The sequence below is a fragment of the Micromys minutus genome, assembly GCF_963924665.1.
Source record: "Micromys minutus genome assembly, chromosome: 17".
Lineage (NCBI taxonomy): Eukaryota > Metazoa > Chordata > Mammalia > Rodentia > Muridae > Micromys > Micromys minutus.
Window position 1 is genome coordinate 20,747,186 of NC_137952.1, and position 24,502 is coordinate 20,771,687.

At 41.0% G+C, this 24,502-nt stretch overlaps 1 protein-coding gene across 2 annotated transcripts in view; it reads right to left on the reverse strand.

Moving 5' to 3' along the window:
* RYR3 (ryanodine receptor 3) overlaps window positions 1-24,502 on the reverse strand; it is a 523,847-nt gene that overhangs the window by 6,509 nt on the left and 492,836 nt on the right. For both annotated transcript variants that reach the window (XM_080931244.1, XM_080931245.1), the window contains 13 exons: window positions 23,847-23,975; window positions 20,550-20,654; window positions 18,555-18,636; window positions 16,571-17,898; window positions 14,199-14,257; window positions 13,333-13,504; window positions 12,341-12,427; window positions 10,975-11,175; window positions 6,695-6,825; window positions 3,153-3,195; window positions 2,595-2,722; window positions 2,208-2,268; window positions 1,724-1,870 (listed from right to left, as the gene is read on the reverse strand). In XM_080931244.1, coding sequence (XP_080787370.1) covers window positions 1,724-1,870; window positions 2,208-2,268; window positions 2,595-2,722; window positions 3,153-3,195; window positions 6,695-6,825; window positions 10,975-11,175; window positions 12,341-12,427; window positions 13,333-13,504; window positions 14,199-14,257; window positions 16,571-17,898; window positions 18,555-18,636; window positions 20,550-20,654; window positions 23,847-23,975 — 2,673 coding nt within the window. The remainder of the gene's footprint in view (window positions 1-1,723; window positions 1,871-2,207; window positions 2,269-2,594; window positions 2,723-3,152; window positions 3,196-6,694; window positions 6,826-10,974; window positions 11,176-12,340; window positions 12,428-13,332; window positions 13,505-14,198; window positions 14,258-16,570; window positions 17,899-18,554; window positions 18,637-20,549; window positions 20,655-23,846; window positions 23,976-24,502) is intronic.

Here is a 24,502-nt window from a genome sequence, read left to right on the forward strand (position 1 = left end):
AGGGCCAGCTTCTCAGTAGAAAAGAGTTCATGCATAGAGTGCTTATTGTATCCTCCCTGTCATTTATATGTGTGGAGTCCTAACCACTAGAACCTCAGGATGTGACCATCTGGAGACAGTGTTTAGAGGTTAAGTTAGAATGAGGCCGTAAGTGTAGTCAATCTTACTTAAGTTACTCGAAGAGATTAGGAGCCAGATTACCTAAAACACATATGCTCACAGGAGGACAGTGGTGTGCAATGGCAACCAGAGCACAGCTGTGCAGGAAGCAAGGAGAGAAACCTCAGAGGAGACCAGCCCATTAGCACTTTCATATTACACTTACATTCTCAAGAGCCTGAAGTCATAGACTTCCATAAATTAAGTCACCTGTCTAGCATTTAGTTAGGCAGCTCCACCACACTAGGGCCTGGAGTATGGTTTTGAACATAGGTGGAATGTGGGTGTGGTTGGGAATCCATGTAAAGGTTCTGTGGGCCGGTTCCATTTGCTTACAGAGCTTTCCAAGGCTTCCCCTCTAAAGCTGCTACTGAGAGAACCTCATTTTCTCAGACTTGTAGTTATTCCTCAGCAGTCTTGTGTCACAGCAGTACAGCTCATAACCACCACAGCTTTGAGATACTGCAGTTATTTGACGTTACTGTAAGAATTACAATGGTTGAACAAAGAAATCTGCCTAGGCTCACTGTGGCGTAACAGCACAGGTTTACTTCCATGCTATTTAAGGAGGCATGAATAAGGAGCCCAAGGGACCTGCCTCTGTGGCCCATTCCAGCAGGGACTAGATGTTGGGCTGGAGGGAAGATGAACAGTGCAGATGTTTTGCCTTTGAGAAACTAAAAAAAGAGTGGGCACCAAAATATCCCTCAGGAGTCCAGCGATACATCTAAAGTTACTCAGATCTTGGGGAGCCGAGCTCATAGGAAGTACTTGGAAGGGAGGGAGAACTGGGGCTCCATACCCAAGGAATGCAAAAGGTTCTACGCTCAGTCATATATCTACCAGTTCTGTGGTCTCAGGGCAACATAGCATCTCAGCTTGCATTCTCTTGAGATTAACATCTAACCTATAAGGTAATTGTGACTCAGTACCTAAGGTATGGCAAAAGCTTGGCGCATTTTAACTTTCTTGTATTCCTGTCTCATACAGAGGTTTAGATGTATGATGAAGTATGTTTCATACATACTTAACTGTTTTAGTGAGGAAGAAAATACTAAGCAGTTTGGCTTGGCAAATATGGAGAATCTGTTACAAGTCTATAGTCATTGCTATATTCTACTTATGGCACAAATCAATTCTTTGTTTAGCCATGTAGATGCATACATTATGTATGTATGCATAATATATGTATATAAAAGTATACCTATTAACTTGTCATTAGGAACACATGTTGGAAGTAACTGGGATGTGTATGTTTATATATGCATGTATTTGCCATCTCCTAGGAGGTAAAATAAAGCCATGAAAGAAGGGGTAGATCCATAAAAGATACCCAAAGTGCTTCTGATAAGTCCATCACTTTGGTCAGCACATTCTTATTCTCCTAGGTAGTCCGAACTTAAATGTTCCATCTTTAGTTGGCTATAGTTTTACAAAAGCAGCTGTTACTAGTCAAATGTTTGGCCAAGAAAGAAGCTTTACACACTATGATAAATTACAAGCATTACCACTATTTTTTATCCATTTCTATACATTCTGTTCCAAGTCAGTATAAACCTAATACCTGTTTGCCATTGTGAGTTACAGATGACAGGATCGTCCTCAAGGTCTTAAAGCCCATTGCAATATCCAGCAGATGAGCAGCAAAGAAGAAGTTGTTGTAGTGGCCCAGGACAGACATGGTTGTGTACCAGGCAAGGTAGAGAAAGGACTGTAGAAATGGAAGGAAAGTGTCAACTTTTCAGATATTGATAATATGATAGACTCATTAAACTATCTTTCCCTCATTTGGGGGAACAATAAGAAGAAAAGGGTGCATAGGTACTGGGGTACTATAAGTTGTCCCAAGGTCTTCCAGGGGAGACACATTCATGTTACACTACTGAACAAGGAACCCTCAGCACCACTCGGGCGACTGACCCATGACTACCTAGGGAGACTGGCAAGAAGTTCAGGGCTAGCTTATTCCTGTGGCATCCAGTGAGATCCCTGACTTGGGGTATACGATCTTTTTTTTTTTTTTTTTTTTTTTCTGGTACTATACTTACGTTGTCAGTGAAAACCACTCCTAGCTTCCAAATATGGTACTTCATGTCGATGGAACTTAGCCTAAAGAGGAACAATAATTTTATAACTTATAAATGGCAATGTTTAGGTGTTTAATAAAGGGGAATTTTTTAAGGTTGATAACATAAACACGGCTCTGACTTTTTATAGATTTTCTAGAGACACAGAATGGTTTGAGTCATGCACCCAAAAACCTTTGCCTTTGCAGCATAAGAATTGATGGCCTATAAAATCCTTGAAAGCGGTTCTCTCCTGATTTGTAAGGAAACAAAAGACATGCTTGTACTTTCCCCTCTAGCTCACTGGAGAGGATTGGGAAACAAAGAATTTATCTTTGCCACTTGGACTTGAGCTCCTCAGATCTGTACCATGACACCAGAGATGCCGCCTCTGCTTTGGCCTCTTCTACTGGGCTAAAGTCAAGGGCATTTTTGTCCAAACCCAGGAGTTCAGCGATGCGCTCTGCTCCATAGAGATCTCCATATTTGTTGATCACCTAAGGCAAAGAAATGAAATCATGGGCCGTGGCTGGACATACCATCCAACATTTCTCTAGCTTTGAGGTCTTTGAAGCCCTGTTACACTTTTCCAAAGGGTTAAGCAAGATACCATTCAAAACTGACAGAAAAAGGCAAAAGGAACCCCTAGAGAAAACTAAAGTGATAATGACAATTAAGTGGAAATTTCTCTTTTAAGCTAGTGTCTCTTTGGAGAGAAGAAAACCTGAATGTGGAGAAAGAAGCACAGGCTGTGTGCAGGTGTTGAAGGCAGATGGGGACAAGAGCAAAGCAGAAAGCCCACATGTGCAAACCCTTCTGCAGCTCTGTCTCTGCCAGACACCACCTTAAGCCTGACAGCACAGTTACTCATATTAGTATATGGATAACATAGGTAACTTACCCCTCCCCCACCCTGACAAAGCATACCTTTCTCTTCACAAACTTGTCCCAGTAGTTATTAGGAAAAGATCTGAAAACCAAGATGAAAAGGACAGGTTCTTAATTGCTAACTTCAAGGCAAACACATCAAGAAACTTTCCAATTTGAATGTCCGGATCTGTGATCTCTCAGGTTTCTGTCCTGCTCACTGAAGACTTCAAACCTTGATTGAAGTTCAGAGTCATCCCAGGGCTCCTTCCTGCCTTACAGTTCCACAGCTTTGTATGAACTCCTGAGACACTTGGAAAACCACTCTAGTTTCTATCTCAAGATGTTGGTATAAAAAAAGGAATCATGATGAAAGGCTGGCAAGAAAGACATGTTGCTTTGTTTTGTTTTGAAAACCCTGCTTTGCACACCCTCTTCCCCAACTACCCTGGTGTCACACTCTTGAACAAGTCACTACCACAGCCTACTGGGCCTTCTGAATCACTTCTGCTGTCCCTCCAGGGACACAAATCTAGCTGTTTCTTGACTGTTTTCTGAATCCCAGGATACAACAGAAACAATATTCAGAAGGAGATGAATGTCGGGTTCCCATTCCATGATTGACAGTGACTGGGGAGATGGAGCAGTGTGGGTTGTCCTGGAATATATAAGCTCTCTTGTGTCCCTGCTCCCCAACTAGAAGGTGCTTAGTTTAATTAATAGTGGGATTTTTTTTTGACCCCATGATTCTCCATTTACTTTCCATCACCATGGATTCCTGTGGTACCTACGGCCTTCCAAGACTCAGACTCTACTTTTGTAGAGGTGGTATCTTATTCCATGACATACCAGCCTTCCCAGAGACATGATGTGTTTCTACCTGGAATTTTTTCCAGTTCTATTCCAAGGTTTTCCTTTCCATTAAAATAAAACAAAACATAAAACTGCCATCCTTGGGAATGTTAGCAAAAATGTTTTGCTTCTAGCCAGAATAAGCTAGAATGAACCTCCCTGGGAGGGTTTTCCATAGGGCTGTGGCTGGAGCAGAACTAGCCCTTGTGCTATCAGTTCTAACTGTGTGGTATTCTTTGTGGGTTTGACTCATGCAGCAGGCTCCTATGCTACAACAACCACCAGTTCATGATAAGAAAGTGAAGTCCTCTCTCCATTCTCCATCCAAAGAGGTGGCAGTCTGGAAGGTAAAACGTTTTCTCACAGATTTGTTATGGTTGCTGTTAAAATTGTTTATTCATCTTAATCATCTAATTGCCAATTAAAAACAAATGCTAGCATTATGAAATAAAATGCTAATAGGCATATTTATAAGATGACATACTTGTATTCTTTTCTGTATGAATTGCTACTTGACTTTTTTTTTTTTGCACCACATTTAGAATCTAAAAGAATGACAATCAAGCCATCTTTTCCTCTTACATCTTGATACCTCCCCCTTCCTTCCCGTTTTGTTTTGTCAGGTTTTGTTTTTGTTTTGTAGGGTTTCATTACATAGCCCCCTGGCTGACATAGAACTCACTAACTACATGCTGGCTTCATGCTGGTACTCCCAGCTGTTTCTAAGTGCTGAATTATACATGTGGCTCATCATGATCAGCTTCCTTCTCTCTTATATACAAATGTTCTGGAACTTACACCTTGGTCTATTGGTCCTATCTTGTCCAGAGTAGAATATGTCTAATCCCCTCACTAGGGCTACTAAGGTCAAGAAGTTCCTTGAGGGTAGAACATACATTTTTATTTGGCTACATGCTTTAAAATATGGCCTACAAAACAGACTTGCAGAAAAAAAAAATGCTTAGTGGATATACAGAAACCCTTGGGCTCTTTAGTTATTAGGGAACGGACAACAAGGCACTACTATGTCTCTGTCACCCAAGTCACATGACACTAACAAGTGCTGGCAACAGGTAGAAACTTTCTATATAGTGCTGTTTATAATGTATGCTGAAACAAGTATTTTCCATAGCCTCTTCTTGAGCAAAGTTCCTTCGGAGAGAAAGGCTCTTTTTTCTTGTGCACAGATAAAGGGATTTTATGGTAGTGCTGTTTGTAATAATGGGAGCCAGAATCAGCTGAAAAAACTAAAGTCAGGAAAATAGAAAAATGCTATCTTGTATATGCAATTACATGGAAAACATGACAGTTTGGAGGACAACTTGTCAGCACAGGTGACTTCACTGAGGATCACAAATAGAACTTAGTGATGAATTAAGATCCTCCGAGAGCATAATTTATATAGTATGACAACTCCATGTACACTGAGTTCAGAATATGTAAAGTATGTTTTGAAACAAGGAACAGGCTAAAATGTAAGTTAAAGAAAGACAATGAGTTCATAAGTAGTAGCACTAACAACTAATTAAAGATTAATGTCATTAACCTGGAATGGAGTTGGGGGAACAGGACAGGGAAGGTAACACAGGGCTTCCATGCTTGTGACAATGTTCTAGCTTTATTTAATCTTTGTGGTTTGTTATTTTCTGCTAAAATACACATACCTAATTATAGGTACTTGTGTATGTGTGCCTCATAGTATAAAACAGAAAAACTCAGAGTGAATAATAGGCACCAAGACTCAGTAATTCTATGTAGCACAACAGGACAAGTAATAGCCTACAATACCAACTCAAAATATCTAGAGAAAATGGAAAGGTTTCTAGTACTAGAAATGATAGTATTTGAGTACATGGAAATACCAGTTACCCTGATTTGATAATGTACATTGCATGCATGTGTTGAATTACAACAATCTTTCCATAAAATAAGTAAATAATACATTATGTGTCATTTAATTTAAAACCAAACTGCAAGAAGAAAAAAGGTATCTGTGCATGATACGTAGTTAAATGGGTAAAGCTAATGACAGAATTGCCCCATCCCATGATGCCTCTGCTGTGAACAACAACAAAATCGGTGTTTACAACAGTTGCTATTGATTTCCCTGCTCAAACATAAGCAGGACTGGCTGATCTTCTTGGAGCACAATAGTGTATTATTTCATTGTCTCAGGTAAGTTCTAGAAACAACTGCCTTGTTTACTAGTACTTTCACACTGTACCCCATTGTTCCAGACTCACATGTCCTGGATAACCACACAGAACACTTCTCAAACCTATTTGAATGCTTTCCAACATGTCTGTAATTTAATGGCAAAAGATGGGAAAATATACGTAAACCACCTTTGAAGTTTGTTCTTGTGTGAGGAGATGGGCAGGGGTAGAAACAGAAGTTGGCTTTTTATTGCTCATGTTATTTTCCCTAAAGCCTTCCATTCCTAGAGGCTATTTGGTTTGGTTGTTCCTTTATAGACATGCCTCTCAGTTTCCATAATCATCTTTGAACAGGATGTAATTTCTTCCCCTGGAATCAGGGTCATATCTAATATGTGTATCTTAACTGGAACAACTAAATGTTTTAACATGGTTGCCTTTGCTTATATGTTCACTCCCATTTTTTAAACTCTCGCTGTAGTACTTTATCTTGGGACTCTGTGAAAGAAAGGATTAGTATTAGAGTGTGCCATTTTCCTATGGCGATGACACAGATGTGGCTACTTTCATAGGGTTGGAATGAGGGGCACTTACGGTGTGTTGATCACCAAGCGGTCCCACTGCCCTTTGATGTCATCTTCGGATGGCTGTTCAGTGATGTACAGACCATCAAACTCCAGCTTCCTGGCAATTTCTTTCTCCCTTTTGAACACCACCAAAGGTACCTACAGGTGAGAAGACATTCATTAACATTCATTATCAAGGTTTGTATCTAATGCACTTTTTCTCAAGACCTGTCACAACCAACCTTCCCATGTAATAGCAGTAATCCTTTATACTGGGATTTGATTTATATTTTAAACATATGCATGTATGTCTGTGCACCATTTGCATGCCAGTTGCCAGGTGGTTATAAGCTGCCATGGGGGTGTTATGACTCAAACCCAGGTCCTCTGGAAGAGCAGCATGTACTCTTAGCTGTTGAGCTTCAAACACCATACTGAGACTTTTAAGGTAACTCTAGTTGCAGAGCCATGCTAAATCTCACTCATTGGCCGATACACCTACCACTCATGAGCTATTCTTCTAGGTTAAACAGTTAACAGTTAACACAGTAAGACATACAGAAGTTCTGAGAAGACCATATTTATACACGCTTCTGACCTGAAGGGGTTTTGTCTACTAGGATTCCTAGGCTTAGAGCTGAACCAAGAAATAGGACAAGGAACTATTCTAGAACAGACTGACTAGCCACAGGACTGTGCGGAAGGTTCTCTACAGTCATCACTGGTAAGGGTCGCATACATGTCATGGCCTAAAGGTTAGTGCATGAAATGTGTTTCCATAGTTACAGTGATGTAGTTCAGAGGATTCTGAGCACACTTGTTTCATACTGATGTCTTCTTTGCATAAAGAGCTGCAGGGTGGCAGCGAACTTGCTTCCTTCTGCTGTTACTCCCAGTTATTGTCTTTCACAATAGACCTGCTTCTATGTGGGAGACACATTCCAAGACACCCAGAGAATCCCAAGAAACATGGCTAGAATCAAACATATATGTACTGTTTTTTCTCTTAGACATACATGGATTTGATGGCATCTTAATTGCCTGTTATATACTATGGCTTTAATTTTTGTAGGCTGAGGTATAAGAAATCAGCTCATATTTCTTTTTTCTTATCCCCAACTTCATGGATGGAAGATGCTAATACAGATGCTATTATAGATCTCAGAAACCCTATCTATTTTTCTTCCTTTATTAAGAATGGACACACCTTCCCTTGGACACTTTATGGATTCTCTTTGGCATTGCAGAATCTCTAATGTTAGCACTCTTGCAGTTTGGATGCCACTATTAAGTAAAATAAGAATTACCTGAATATGAGCCCTGTGCTACTGTGCCAGTGGAAGTGATAACTGCGTGCTAGATGACTAGCAGGTGGGTAGAGGATGCAGTTTGAATGCATTGGGTGGAGGGGTGATTCACGTCCCAAGTAGGACAGAATAAGATGGCATATGATTTCACCCTACTACTTAAAATCACATGGCATTTTAACATTTATATGCTGCTTATTTATTAAATTTTTTACTTCATTTTTTTTTTTTTTTTTGGACCACAATTTACTGTGCATAGTTGAAACCATGAACTAATGGGGGATGTGGTGGGCATGGTACATAATTGTAACTTTTTAAAAAATGGGTTCTCTGTAGTCCAATCTGGTCTGGAACTCATGTAGTCCAAGATGGCCTCAAATTCAGGGCAATCCTCCTACTTCATCCTCCAAGGTGCTACAATCACAGTGAATAGCATCACACTCACCTTAAATCTTCAACTAGATATGGCTATTCTGATGGTTAGTCTGCACTGTCAACTTGATGAGTGTTAGAATCACATAGGGACACACTGTCTTGAGGGCATTCCCAGAGAGGCTTAACTGAGGAGAAAATGCCTACCCTGAATGCAGGTGGTAACATCCCAGCGGCTGGGACATGGGACTGAACTGAAAGAGTTAAAAACAGCAGGATGCCCGCATTCCTTTCTACTTAGCAGCCTCCCACTCTGGCCACCACAAGGGCTGCTCTCACTGCCTTGCCTTACCCATCATGATGGACTGAATCCTCAAACCAAGAACAAAATAGATTCTTCTCCTAGTTTGCCTTTATCGGGTATCTTGTAAGGGGAATGGGAAAAATTAACCCATCAAGTTTTAAAGATAATATAACCAGAGATTAATACAAACAGGGACAAAAAGCAATCCAATCACCTTAACTAATGGGATTGATTTAGAGAGGTCGGAAAATGCTGTTGAAATCCTAGGAAATAAGAAGCCAGAATAGCTAGACCCCTTCTAGCAAAGCAAGCAAGCAAACAAACAAGCAAACAAACAAATAATATAGCCATTATAGTTTATACCCAGCCTCTAATTAAGTGGTAAAATCCTTGGGACTTTAGTCTCTAAACTACATGTTCATATTTTTCTTTAAAGGTATGATACATTCATATCACCTACACTTTATTATTTCTGAGAAAAGGGGCAAGGATAATTTGTAAAAAAACAAAAAAGTTACTTCTTGCCTCCTTTTCCCCTGAAACATGGAAGCGCAATGATAGGAAGGTGGGACAGGTCTGATACTAGGCATAGCAACTGAGAGGGATCAGCAGCAGCTGCTAGCTCCTAAATGACACAGGCAGGGCAGAGATCTGGGGCCACTCTGCTGTCTGTCTGGAAGACTCTAGGAAACAATGTGAATACCAAGACATGGTCCTACTCATATCTGGGACTCCAAGTATTCTTCTTTGTCCTTCAAGGAGTTTGTATGTCTTGGCAATTTACTCCAAGGCATCTTCTACAGGTCTTAAGTGCATCTGCACCTTGTCTCACAAGTTCTTGGGTTTTAGATTCAGAAACAGCAAAAATGCTTCTGAGTTGACACTTGCCCATGTTTTGAGAATTTTTATGCATATGGACCCATTTATTTTTCCTGGAATGTCAGTTATTATTAGGATACTAATTTTTCAGATGCGGAAACAGCACTAGGGAGGTTACATGGCACACAATTATGAACCTAGACAACCTGGCTCCTGGGGCCACACTTTATTAATAGAGACAGTGGCAGGCTCAGGAAGCAGGACACCACATACTCTCTGTAGAAGAGGGAGTGGAATTCTCACACAGTGATATTTCACCGGGAGCAGAAGGGGACACAATGATAAAAATACATTTCTTAGATTCTTTCCAAGAAGAAAATAACTTAGTGTATAGTTGAGGATATTTCCTACATGATAGATCAAAGGGAATATGTAATGGAAACAGAGTATAAAAAATCAAAAAGATAGTCAACATTTCTTGTCAACTTGACAAGACGTAGCATTACCTAGGAAACACAGCTGGGTCTGCTTGTGAGGTTCTGCCTAGAGATGTTCAACTGATGAGGAAAGATATGTCTTGACATGTAGGTATTGAAGACTGATGTGCCTTCAGTGTGTTCTTAAGATTGCCCAGATGAGCCATGCTTCCTGGTTCATGACTTGAGCAACCTCCAAACACAACTGTGACTCTGGGCCACCACGTGACTTGCTTTACCCAATAGAGTGTGCTGGAAGTGACAATGTGGCATTTCCAAGTCTATTTCTTAAGCAGGATAGCACTTCTGTGAGCCTTAGGGAAATCCTAAGTCATTCATACAAGAAGTACCCCCTACTGCAGAGATCACATAGAGAGGCCATGGGGAGAGGGAGATACTCTGTGTTTACATGAGAAAAGGAGGAGATAGATCCCCAGTACTCCAGCTAAGACTCACTGACAGCTCCTCTGCTAAGGTGCTAGGCTCCGAATTATCTTTGCCATGCTCACCTACTTGAGTTCCCAAAAGGCTGCAGACAAAACCCTTTCCTGTGGAGCAGAGAAATGACTGGTTGCATCCCATTGGTCCACAGAATCAGAGATAGAAAAGGTTGGTCCTTCAAATCAAGTTTGAAGGGGCTTGTTATATAGATAACCGAAACAGGAACACATCATCGAGATCCATTTTGGGTCTCAAATAGCCCCAGCCTAATGGAAAGGTACATTTATAACAAAAAAAATCCAATAGCAACTCAGAGATCACAAGCTCTCATGGCTAAGTTCACTTGTGCTGATGACTCGGGTACTAAGAGGTGCCTGAAGTGCTTCTCCTTCAGCAAGAATTAGCTTTGTCTGAGGCTCACTTCACAGATTCTCATTCGAAAGCTCCAGGTTAGTGATTGAGATCCTGTGGTTGTAAGCAGCTCCTGAGTGACAATGCTTATAATGACCCACCATCTTAGTTTCCTAGTGTCTTAGAAGATTGAATGCTGATGGAACAATGAAAGAGTGTTAGTAGTTAGAATGCTCACCTTCAGGCAGTAATAGCCTACCACACAGACCAGAGAGATGACAGTGTGGACTATGGCCAGAGCACGCAGAGTTGGTGCCATGTACCCAGTGCTCTCCTGAAGAACAAAGAACACCATCGCTTCTTCCTCATCATCATCATTGAAGGAGTTCCACAGGTTTGCAACATCCTCTGTCTCTTCCTCTAAAGGTTCTTCAGTGACCTGGCCCAAGACATATACTCACAACTATCAGAAGGTGCCTCAGTCACTAGACTCTTCCTACAGAGTTTATATTATTAATATATACATATGCTACTAAACCCAGCATTACCTGTGGAGTAAATGGTACCCTTAGGTAACTTACTGATAAGAATCCCCAGAGTTTCTAATAGTTGCAAATAAGAACGAGGTAGAAACAAAATCTATCTCTTTAAAAGAAAACAAAAACAAAAAAAGATATTTTAAATGATGGGCTTTTTACAATCTGTAATTCTATGGCAAGAGAGAAGGTAGCAATAGGCCCATGTGGATAACAAGCACCAGCCATGTTTTATATTCTTTCTTTCATTCGTGGATTTTCTTTCTGTTCCTACAAATGACTCTCAGTTCTACACTCCTTACCCCAGGCTTTTATCCTGTGACTTCCAGTGCCTGCTTGCTGTCTCCGCCTACATAGCTGGATTTTCCCCAACCTTAGTATGTTTTAAATCAAGCTGCATAAACCTTACTATGGGCAACAAAACTTCAGTTTGTCAAACTGGAGATTTATAGGGAGAACATATGGTTTCTAACAAATTGGATTGCTAGTTTTAATCAAGAATCAGCAGAAAGGGTGTTTGTCTGCCTTAAAGCAGACTATGTCAAGAATCTAGGATGGGCCTTTAATTCGTTAAAACCCATTTCCACGCTGATACCATACAAGACCCACTCACCGGTGTTCAAATTTTTCCATTATGGTGAGGGGTATTTCTGTTCCTAACTCTTACTAATTTTTCCTTCATGGTGATTCCTCATATGTGTCAACAGGGCTGGGTCCTATCGTAGCTTACTGCTCAAGCCAAGAACTGCATTCATTGTTTATTTCTAAGTGCTCCATAGTTCCTATCTTGGCCTCTCGCCTATGGGGTATGCTCGATATTTAGAGGCTGAATCAAATGGGAATCCAAACTGCTGAAACAGTCCCCTCATTTGCCTTTCTGGCATTCTCTGCATTTCTCTAATTCCTAAACATGCCCCCCCCTTTTTTTCTTTTAGAGGTCAGCGTCTTAGAAATTTCTTGGACATTACATTTTTGCTTAAGACTAAAAGTTTGGTTGTTGTTTTCCCCCACATGCGGCATGCTCAGTCTATTGTACATTTAGCAAACAACCCCTCAATGGAGTATCACCTTATAAAAAAGCAGGATGAAGTTGATAGCGAAGGCTACAAACAGAGCAAGGAACCTCAGGTTGTAGAAATTCCTGGCCAGGTAGTGCTGAAAAGAGAAGGATACTCAGAGGTAGAAGAGCCACAGGAAGGAAGGAGCCCTGCTTTTCTGACACTGAGAGGCGTGTCCTGGGAAAGGTTACCAAGGTAACTGTGTTTCGGCTTCCACTCTTCCAGGGCAGCACTGGCTTTGTAAGCACAGGCGTGGTTGTTTGAGGGGGGACTAGAAATGTTGATTATTTAAAAATGGTTTAGGAGCATGTCCAAGGGAACCTTACCATGGAGCATGTCCCCGTAAACCAGATCTCTCAATATGCCACCAGCAGAGGGCATGTGGTCTCCTCCCCTGTACACAGTGCAGCCAGACTGTGGCCCAGAGTTCTTATCCCTCTCAGAATCACAGTCCTTCACCTGCTTTTCAGAGCATACCCTTCTGCACACCACTGTCTTCTCTAGGAAACTCAGCCCTAGGAGGATGGACCTGTAGCTGCTAGGGAGAATTCAGCACTGCATAGGGGCTTCATTGATGGTGCTCGCTAAAGTGTAGTCCTGGTTGAACAGCAAGTAAGCCTCAAGGGGAAAACTTATCAGAAAAAATTCACAAACTTTACTGAGGCTTGCTTACACCCATAGTAACAATGTTTGGGGGATAGTTGAGTAACACAGCCTAATACAAAAAGCTTTTTGTCTTTATCCCAATTGATTGAACTGCTGAAATTTTGGATCAGGATCAACAGAGTCCCCACACCATGCATATAAATCTGCTTGGGGGTGAAGTCTAGGTAACCCCCCCCCCCATTTTCTTCAACACAAGAAAAACAGGAAGAAGGAAAGAATGGGAGTGAGGAAGTGGAGGAAGCAAGCCTAAAGAAAAGCGACATAAACAAGTGGCTAGCTCTGAGGCCTGCCGGGATAGCACCTCTAGTAGGAAGGGACGGGGGCTGGAGAGCTCACCAGTAACCTGGTCTGATAAATCTCTAGCCCTTTGAAGAAGTTGGCCATGAGTGCTTCTGGCTTCTCAGCCTTCTGACCACGTCGGCGCGTCTTTTTTACTGTCATGTCTGCCCACAGGTACTCTGCTTGTCCGTCCTCCTTGATTTTGTCTTCTTTTTCTCTGTCTTCCATGCTGCAAGAGAGAGACCTACTCAGTGTGTAGAAGAAGCACAGGCCCAGCCTGGTCCATACCAACCTGGGCATGAAATCTATATTTAATGAGCAATGACCATTTTGATGATCTGACATGCACATGTGTTCTAACATGAGTTTGTTCTATTTTGGAATCGACTTAACTCTCTTTATTCCTCTTTCAAAAAATGTCCTTTCTTTACTAAGTAAGCCTTCTTAGGATTAGCAATGGTACCTACTCCTATAATCTTGGGCAGGAATTAAATGTGGTATCTAAAAAAGCTAAGCACAGGCCTGCCATATAACAAGTATTCAATAAACACCACCAATTATCTACCATTAATATTATATGAAGTTGCTAAGTGTGGATATCTGATAATTATCCAGTCAATGAAATCCTGATGTACTATTGGAATTATAACGTTAATAAGTGCATATTGCAGAGCTGAGGCAAAAGAAGAAGGAGGAGGAAAAGGAGGAGGAAGAAGATAAAGAGAAGGAGGAAGAAAGGAGGAAGAGGAGGGAGAGGAGGAGGAGAAGAAGATGAAGAAATAATATGCCCAGGGCTTGTAGAATACCTGTTGCCCACACTGATAGAAGTCAGGTTTTCTATTTACCATAGCTGTAGAATGGCACCTGCCTTCATGTATTAACTACCGCAGGAAACAGAATAGCCCACACCACCAGGAACTCACTCGGCCTTCTCAGATTCGGCTTTTCCTTCAGCATCACGCACTGCTTTCATCTCTGCTGCCTAGATCAAAAATAGCACAGTCAAGGGTTCCTCAGAGAAAAATGTCCAGTGCAAGTCTTTTTCTTTCTAGTTATAAGCCCTAGTGGCTTTGGGGTATTCCCCAACACCCCCATTACAGCTTCTCTCAGGGTTGCAGGATGTAAAGTATCTTGCTGTACATCAAACCTGCTGCTCCTGAGAAATGCCAAATCAGATCTCAAACCTGAAAATTCAGTTGCCCCCTATTTTTTACTCAACTTAAGCAGGACTCTTGTACTCAGACCTTGAAGGAGCCCTATGGAAGCAAGAGGAAACTAGGACACTGGATCACAGAATGTCTAGTCTGGAATCTTCCTCTATCTGACAAGCTTTTTGCCTGAGTCCAACCCTCTTTCCTGTCCCTCTGCTTGATAGCCACTGCACTCAGAATGAAACCAAGTCCCCCAGTGAAACCTGCCTGTCCTCCAGGGGCCTGGCTTTCTCTCTATCTTTATTTTCATGTCATACTACTTTACTTACTGTTCTTTAGATTCAAATGCTCCGACCCTTTTCCTTTCTTGGAAAGGAATCTGAATCCTGTGCAGTAGGGACTTTGAGTAGTCTTACCCTCTGCCTAGATCATGAAACCCTGGCTTTCCACATGCCTGTCACTCTTTAAGATTTGGCTCAGAACATGCGGTTTCAGGAGCCTTGCTAGCTGCCCTGTTTATAGCAGATAATAATGAGAATTACATATCCACCCACAGGACCTAGATGATTGTACCATGTCCCCTCCAATCCATTAGTTTGTTTATTAAGCTGAACAAGCATCACAAATGGGAATTATATTATTTACTTGTTATCTTTTCCCACTAGAGACAAAGTTCCATTAAAGCAAAAACTATTGTTTTTCTTGTTAACCAGAACGCAATATGGGGCATATGGTACCCAAATTAGTTTTTATCCCTTTTCAAATGGTTCTGTGTCTAACCAGGAGCAACGCAGAATGGATGGTGCAGTAAGAACACCTATGCCAGTGCCCCCTCCTTGGCTTTCACACCTCTCATTGTGTCTTCATTTCTAAATATCTCCTGCCTACCACACTTCTTAGTTGCAGCAACTCCTTCAATACCTGTCTTTTCTATAAAACTACAAGAACAAAGGATTTATCCATTATCACTCAAATCTTAGACCGCAGAGCAGTGGCACGAGCATGTTAATGTTTCAGTAAATGACAATGGAATTAATGGATGGATGTGGTCTTTGTCTACAACCTCACTTTTTTCCTTGATGCTAAAGTGGTATCACAAGTTACATGTTGCAAGAGAAGGGAGCATGCAGAACATCCTATGGCCAGCGACCTCTGCGTTACCTTTGTCTTATCCAGTTGATTTAGTTGACTGCCTCAAATCCCAGTGATAAAAATGTTCCAGGAATAATCTGGCTCACTGATATAATACACAACAATAAATAGCAATCATCATCATTAATATCATATAAAGTTGCTACGTATTGCTGTTTAGTAACTTTTATAGCCAATGAAACTGATTTATTGGGATTATAAAGTTTTTAAAAGATTGATTTATTTTATGTATGTGAGTACACTGTAGCTATCTTCAGACACACCAGAAGAGAGCATTAGATCCCATTACAGATGGTTGTGAGCCACCATGTGGTTGCTGGGAATTGAACTCAGGACCTCTGGGAGAATAGTCAAGTGCTCTAAACCGCTGAGCCATCTCTCTAGACCAAAAGATTTATTTATTTATTTATTTTATGTATTTGAGTGACTATCTGCATGTACATCTCCCTGCCAGAAGAAGGTATCAGATCCCATGGTTTTGAGTCAAGATGTGATTGCTGGGATTTGAACTCAGGACCTTTAGTAAGAGCACCTGATGCTCTTAATCACTGAGCCATCTCTCTAGCCCAATTATAAAGCTAGTAAGAGAAATAGAACATATTTAGTATAGAGCTTCAGTGGAATAGAATATATCAGAGGTTATAGGATACATTGAAATACTGCCTCATAATTTTATGCATTACACTTGCCTTTCTATGCTTTCACTGAATCAACCTGCGCATCATGAATGCTAACGTAATAAAAGTCGGAAGCAGGTGAAGGTGTCAGATCATCATGTTCAAACTCTACAATGTAGACCAGAAGTCCTTCTGGTGATTAGACACTGAAACACCTATCTAGGACTCAAGCTCACCACACCTGGTCAATCTGGAATGACCCATCAGAACCAGTGTTAATGCAGTGTTATTACCTGTGCAAACCATGGCAGTGCTGATTGCAAGATACAGTTAGAGTCATTTGGGGTAAGGACAAGGAGCTAGAATTAGGCTTACCTGTGCTTTCCTTTTTTTCCGTACAGTACTCTCTAACGTCGGGGGTTCATCCTTGCCAATAATTTCAGAAAGGTCACCTAATCCCACTTCAGGCCCTTGCTTTAAGCCACCTTCTTTCTTTGAATGGATTCCAAAGAGGTCTGACATGATGTCTGTGTCTCCTGCCTCACCCTTTACAAAGTGGACCAGCTCAGTGGTGACGCCTGGCTCAGTCACTTCCGCCCTGTCCATCTCCATTACATCATCATGGATCCCAAACTGGGTGGGGTCGGGCATGTCACCAAGGATCTTAGTCACTCTGATGTTCTTTGCCCCTTCTACAAGGCCCCCTCCAAATACTGTGCTCCAGAGGATCTGAAAGATTCCTCCAAAGATAGTGAAGAGCAACTGAAAGAGGTCCACAAGCAGCGTCCAGAAGAAAGAGAAGAACACTTTGACCAGCTCCTTTGTGCTCATCTTTTTCACATTTCTATATTGTTTCCTGAGGTTCTTCAAGGTTGCCTTCTTCAGAAACTTAGTGACATTTCTCTTTGCTGAGGCACAGGCCATGGCAAATGCAGAGGCAGACTCAAAAGACTTATCGTCCTCCTCCCCCTCAATTTCTATCGAATAAGCAGAATCTTCATCCTCTTCCTCTTCCTCTTCTGGCCTGTCAGTTGAGTCAGATTCTGAGATCTGAGATGCTAATTGCATCTCGAAGATTGTGTCTTCACAGAAGTTCACAAACAGTTCCATCTTCTCTTGCTCCCCACCTTCATTGACAACATCAAAGATGAACTGTCGCTTAGATTCCTTCACTTGAGGCTTTTCCCACTGAGTTCGACTCGATTCACTGATCTCAAAATAAACACGTTCAATTTTCTTGGCCCCACCCATGATCTCAATTCGACCCAGGTATGGTTCGAAGTAATTTAACACACTTTCTGCTGGGTCCAAGAGACACTTAAGACGAGAATCATTTGGCATATGCTCTGAGAGATTTGTCAGTAACACCGCCACATTGAACCCTATGTCCTTGGCTGGCTCATGGAACCTCTCTACAAAATCCACATAATTAAACATGTCATTCTCATCGGCCTCTGTACATGAAAGAAGAAAATCGATCTCTGACTGTGTATATTGCTTTAGACCTTCCATGGCCTTCTGAAATTCTTTTCGGGAGATGATCCCTTTACCATCTGGGTCATATTCTTTGAAGGTGTCTGAGCTGGTTAACTCTTTAAGTTTCAAGAACATGTCAAAGAATTTCAAGATCATCTCTACATTAGTAGACGATTCTACCAGCGTGTCAACCATCTGCTTTCCAATAGTTCCATTTACCACATTTCCTGTGAGGCAGGTTCAAAAAGACATACAAATATATAAATGAACCCAAGTTATCATGCAACTGAACAGGCAGCTATTTTTACAAGACTTATGTGCCAGATTAGTCAGTTTATTTCTGACCATAATGATTTTTAAATAGTTAGGAGAGAACAGCAAGCCATAATATCTATCCCACCTGGAGCCAAGGGACAAGAAACCAGCGCAAGAGAGAAACGGCCACACCATTGGCCTTGTTTCTGCCCTGGGGCCTACGACGTGGTTTTATTATTAGATCTCTGGGAATACATAGGACTACGTTGCATCCCTTTGATCCCCTTTGACCTGGGAGGGTGCCCAGTTAGATGGCTGGCATACACACTGGCAGCCAGATGTGTTGAAAAGCAATGGGGAGAGGGAGAGGATAGGGAGGGGCAAAGCTTGGAGGTTTTCCCCAGTTCATTCTGGCTTTCCTATTGGCATCAAATGAGTTGGTTTCAGGCTTTGTCCATCAGACCATGTGCCCCTCACTCATGTTTTTTTCCTTTCTGAAATTTTGTCATTCTAACCAATGTCTTATGACATCAGTGACCCGTGAGAAGGATAATCTGCGTGATTAGTAAGGTTAGTGCTCAGACCAATTACAATTGTGTGAATGCCTAGTTATACCAAACAGCCCAACCTTCCAGGAGGGACAGAAGCATCACCACCATGTCCTGAAGGAGATCCAAGAGTTCCTTCAGCAGCTCGATCTGACTGGAATCCTAGAACAGAAACAGGAGATACCCCTGAGCTATCTGATCCCTCAGCAAAGTCCAGGGTAGGGAGCAAGAAGGGCCTGCTCTAGAAAGGTCAGGTGAAGGCTGCATCAAGGCAGGAATGTGCTCCCTTCTCACTGTGAGTGAAGGTAGCTTAAATCCACTGCCTGGAGTACAGGGATACTCATCCAACACAGCTCCTTCACAATCTGCTTAGGACAAATGCAGCAGACACATGACTGTTACTGAAAGCTACCTAACAGCCCCAGCCACTAAAAATCCTTCAGGTACCTTCTTACGTTTATTTGTTGTTTTCTGTACAGGAGAACTACCTATCAAGAGCTTCATGGGAGATGTTGTAATCCAGCTAAGGAAACATTAGATTACCAAGTAGATTCTCCATTCTTTGTGGACTAGATTACCCCAGTTGTAGCTGGTGGTGATGAGGATGTCACTGAATCCTTAAAATTGTACTTAAGCATGCTATTCCTCTGGATTGTTTTGATGTTCTATTTGGTTTTAATACGAGTAATAGAGGTAGAGTACTAAAACTACCTCTGTGCTGCAAACCCTTCAATATATGCAGGACAGTATGTGAAAAATCTCATCTAAGGGTGGAATTAAAACTAGAAAATGATATTTGCAAGAATAAACTGAAGGTAATTATTTATCTATTTACTTTAGTTCTTTTGAAATAGGGTCTCTCTGTGTAGCCCTGTCTGTCTGTCCTGGAACTCATTCTGTAGACCAGGCTAGCCTTGAATTCAGAGATCTGCCTGCCTCTGCCTCCTGAGTGCTGGGATTGACAGCCTAAGCCACCACTTATAAGTTGAAGGTAGTTTAAAAAAATGTTCTCTGGGTCATACTTGTTTTACTGATTCTCTGTTTCTCTTATCACAAGCTTTGTCTAGCCATTCAGGTTCCTGAGGAACTTTCCAGTTCCTGTCATATGTCACAGCTCTATTGAAAAATAAAATTCAACAACAGCAGAACTGTAGCAGGTCAGACTAATAGAGCTGAGAAGGGACCTCAGAGGCTGTCCCTTCCAACCCTGAATACTTTATATTATAGATGATGAAACCCAAAGCCGGAAGTGGGGAGAAACTTTCCCAATGTCACTGATGAGGGGAAGGTGGCAGAGCCTCTACACCACACTGTCATGGCTGACACAGACATGGACATGTCACTGCCAAATTAGTAGTCCCTCCAGAACACTTTTCCCATAAGGCCAGAGTCAAAAGGGGAAAAATAAAATGAAGGGTTAAACAGCACATTCCAAAAGAGAGGAGGCAGGTGTGATAGCCTTGAAATCTTCAGTGTACATCATTTAAATCAACACTGCGAATGTCCCTCTAGTCAGTCTGAAATACACCTTGCAGTGCTCCCTCATGTGTTGCCATAGAGAGAGGCGATGGCCGACTATAGATGCTACATTTATTTGTTCATAATAAATGCTCTGAGTGGTTCTGATTCATCTTGCCAGAGAGATGGGGAGAGGAAGAGGTAGAGATGGATAAAAAGGGGAAGCAGGGGAGGGGACATTTGTGGATGACAGAGACATGCAACATTTGCCAGGTGAGAGACAATGGTGTACGGTATTCTAAAATAAAAGGACTGTGACAGGGAAGCAAAGGGGGTGAGCACCATGGAACGCAGTGTTGAGGCACTTACAACATAATAGGTTGGTGGGACACAAGGAAGGAAGAAGCTGCGTTCATGCAAAAGCCCCTCTGGGATGCCCCTGGAGACATACATCTGTTTCTTGTTTTGTCTTTTTAAGAGTGAGTTTTAACAATGAGACTAATCTGTTTGGTTTTCCCAAACTTTGACTAAACAGCCATACCCACAAGGGGAAAGCAAAAGGAAGTTAACCCAACATTTCACCATAATGGAATACGTAGAGGAACAAGTCACAGTACCTGAGAGAGCTTCATCTGCATGTTAGCAAATACATGGAGGAACCCGACCACGGCATCCCACAGCCTACTGTGAGCCAGGCTCTGCTGGTTTCCGATGCAAGGGCCCTGTAGAGGGGAGACAGGCTGATTCCACATTGTGTCACCCAGAGCCTGTCCTATCAGGGCATTTGACTGAGGTTTATGTGAGAAGGCAGCACCTTTCACACTCATTATTTCATGCTTCAATATTTTCCCAAGTTGCTTTTCATTCTTTCTAATTATAGGACTTTCTAAGTGGAGAATGGGGCTTTCATAGCCTACTGATTTGTCTTTTAGCTTCAGAATGAAGACTACAGTGGTTAATAAAACAGTTAAGTACTATAGTTGAAGCAGGTCAGAAGGACATTTCTCTACATCAGTAATTCTCAACCATCTGAATGTTTCAACCCTTTAATACAGTTCCCTATGCTGTGGTTCCCAACTATACTAATATTTCCACTGCACTTCACATTTGTAGTTTTGCTAATGTTATGAATCATAATGCAAAATATCTGTGCTTTCAGGTGGTCTTAGGTGACCCCCATGAAAGGGTCAGTCAACCCCAAAGGGAGCAGGACCTACAGGTTTAGAACCACTGCAGTACCCCTCTTTACCCAGTTCTTTCCCCGAAAGCAAGGATATCAGACAGTCTACTTGTTTTCAAGCAAAGCTCCATGTGAATGCTAATCAAAGTTCAAAGTCTCAGTGATAATCTCAGGGATCAACCACTTCTAGGTTTTTCTTACTAAGTTAAACATTATATATAAATACCAACTCAATTTTTTTTTCCTTAAAGCCGAATGTAGATGACTTAGTTACCACTTTGCTTTTCCATGATAGTAACCTTCCTATTCATGGCTGTCCTTCTTTAACTCTGCTTCAGTCTTGGGGGTTTGTTTGTTTGTTTTTCATCCTTTACTCAACCTTCAAATTTCTCATCAATAAGAAAGATCTGAAAAGGACATACTTATTATCTCAAGAGTGTAAGAGTCTTAGTAGGATTCCCGAGGGAAAGTTGAGAGGAAGAAGTACCGCCTACTTTCCTCAACCACACAAGCATGATTAAAGGTTACTGTTCATCTATGTTCCGTTTCTGGTCCCCAGAAGCCCCATTTTTTGGGTAGTACACTAGAGGCCAATAAGTTTGTTTGGGCATAAAACTAGTTGTTGAAAGAAACATGTATATACAATACACAGGCTCCTCTGGTGTCTTGAGCACTCCAGGAGAAATCTCTTTTTGTTCGCAGGTTCTCCTTGAGAAGTCTGCATCTATCCCTTGGTGAGATACTATCCTTTCTTTAATGAGGCCCTTTTCTTATTATTTTAAGTTTTAATACAGTTTAACTTTGTTACATTAAAAAATATTTTCTAGGTAGCGTGCTAAACTTTGCATTTATTTTTATGAGAAAATAAAATCTGAATGAGCCAGTTACCTTATGATTTGGATGGTGAAGGAAAATTCAGTTGCCTCCTCTTCCTTCTTTCCTTCTTTTCTCTTTCCCTCTCTCTTTTAATTTGTTTTTTCTTTTTTCAATACTGGCAACTGAACCTGAGGCCTCACATATACCAGGCATAAACTCTACTATCGAGCTATGTCCTCAGACCTTTTTAAATTATCTAAATTTTGAGACAGGGTCACCTTAACCAGCTGGCCTTGTACCTACTCTCTACCCAGGGAGGTCCTGAGCTTGTGATTATCCCACCCTGTCCTCCAGATAATGTTTTTACTGAACAAATTTCAACTCTATGAGTTAAAAAGAAAAGAACCATACTAAGATTTATAGAACGGGGAGAGAAGGAAATGATAAGAAAGGGGATGAAACACTCTTTTCTTTCCTTGTTTTTTTCTTCAATTCAGCAAACTGAAATAATTGTTGACACTATTTCTCGTGAAATCTTTCACAATCCTACCTCCATGACTTTTTAAAGAGATCATTATACCTCCTTCTCTATTTATCCACAGCCAGTATGAATTTGTGATGACACTGTGCTTTGCGTTCAATAGAGCTTTCTCTTCCATGAACTCATAAAAAGTGTGGTTTATTCATTTTAGTTCTTTGTTGCCTGACTCTGAATCTTAAAATGTTGTTTCAGCTATCCTAAATTCCATTTCTCCATGTTTGGTACACAATAGTTATTATTTAAGCCCTAATGCGTGTGCTTATTTCAAATTTTGTGCGATCATTTTCTATCAAATATTTTTCATCACGTATACGACTTTTTCAATGATACTGTAAGCACTTTCAAGGTAGAGACAATAAGTTATATCATTCCCCAGAACTAAGAAGATAACACAAGCTAAATGTTTTGTTCAGCTAATAAATGAGCAAATATTTTATTCGTGAGTTTTCTGATTATGATAACATAGAAATGAAGTGTCAATTCTGCTTCAATAGAAGAATGATATGTCAACTGGTTATTCATGTCTCTTCACAGTAGGTGGACTGTTGGAAATAGAGGTTGTTATAGAAAGAAAAAGAAAACTAGACCATTAAGACAGAGATTCACTTGTTATTACTTGACTTGACAAACTTCTTCCCTAGTAAGAGCTCAAAGATTCTGGATTTTTGTTGTTTATTTGATTTTCTGACATAGTCTGACCATGTCACCCAAACCAGCTTCAAACTCAAGACCATCTCACTCCCAGGTCTGGGACTTTCAGCATGTGTCACCATAGGTAGGTTGGATTCTGAGGTTTTGTTTGTTTCTTTTTTTATGTCATTACTCTATAGTTCTATCTTCATGCTTACTGAACATCAGATATTGAGACTTAATTCAGATATTTTAGACTGAAGAATGTTAAGAACACCTTTTAAATTTTTTCATTTAAAATCAGTCTTGAAAAGGAAACTTAAAATGTCTCCTCTCCTTACTTTGAGACGGTGTTTCTCTGTATAACAGAGCCCTGGATATTTTGGAACATGCTTTGTAGACCAGGCTGGCATTGAACTCACAGAGAGATCCACTTGCCTTTGCCTTCTGACTGCTGGGATTAAACACATGTGCCACCACATCTGGCGGGAAGCAAAACATAATGAGGTAAATGAAAATTAAGTGTAAAAACACCACAAACAAGTCCCAGTGGGGGACTATAGACTATAGGACCTCATAGACCACAGGTACCAGTGGTTCCACTTTCTAGATAAGAAATAACGTCAGCATTGGGACTGAGTATGTAGGCTAATCACTGTGTGCATTCAAACACTCTCTAGAGAATATATAAAATGAGAATGTTAAAATATTCTATTTGCTACCAGTTCTGCATTTATTAATACCTACCTGGATGTACTCTGTAAGAGAATTAAAAATTTGCTTGGTGACTGCCAGAGCTTTAGAGAAATTGTGCTGTCCAGATTCATCAATGATGTCCTTTCCTGAATAGTACCAATAGAAATCGCTGATTGACTCCTAAAAACAAACAGCAGAGTTTGATATTTCTCTGTTTGAATTTGAGGAAAGTAAATTCAGTGGACAAGAAAAATTTAGAAGAATCTGTTATCTCTATGCCTCTGTTATGACAGGAGCTGGGGACCCTGTGAAGATGGACAGAGTCAGTCCTAACATCTATTTTTCAAACACACATAGGTCTCCAAATGGGAAGAACATATAAGGGAGACACACAGTCTTTAGTACCTGGGAGATTATGCTATATAACATTCAAAGTGAACCAAGTCCACCAAAGATAATAGTAATTATCACCCAAATAACCATAGTAACAGCAAAGGAATAGCAGCTAAGTGGCAGATGTTGTTCTAAATATTTTATGACTATCAAACCTCTCAATATCACCACTCTGTGAGGCAAGTCCTACCCATCATATAGACAAGAGAATGGGCTACGGGGAACTTAAATAGATTATTCTTGATTCCTAGCAGCTGATAAAACCAGGGGGAGAAAGCTGTTAAGGAACAAAGTCAGGTGACTTTTCAACACCA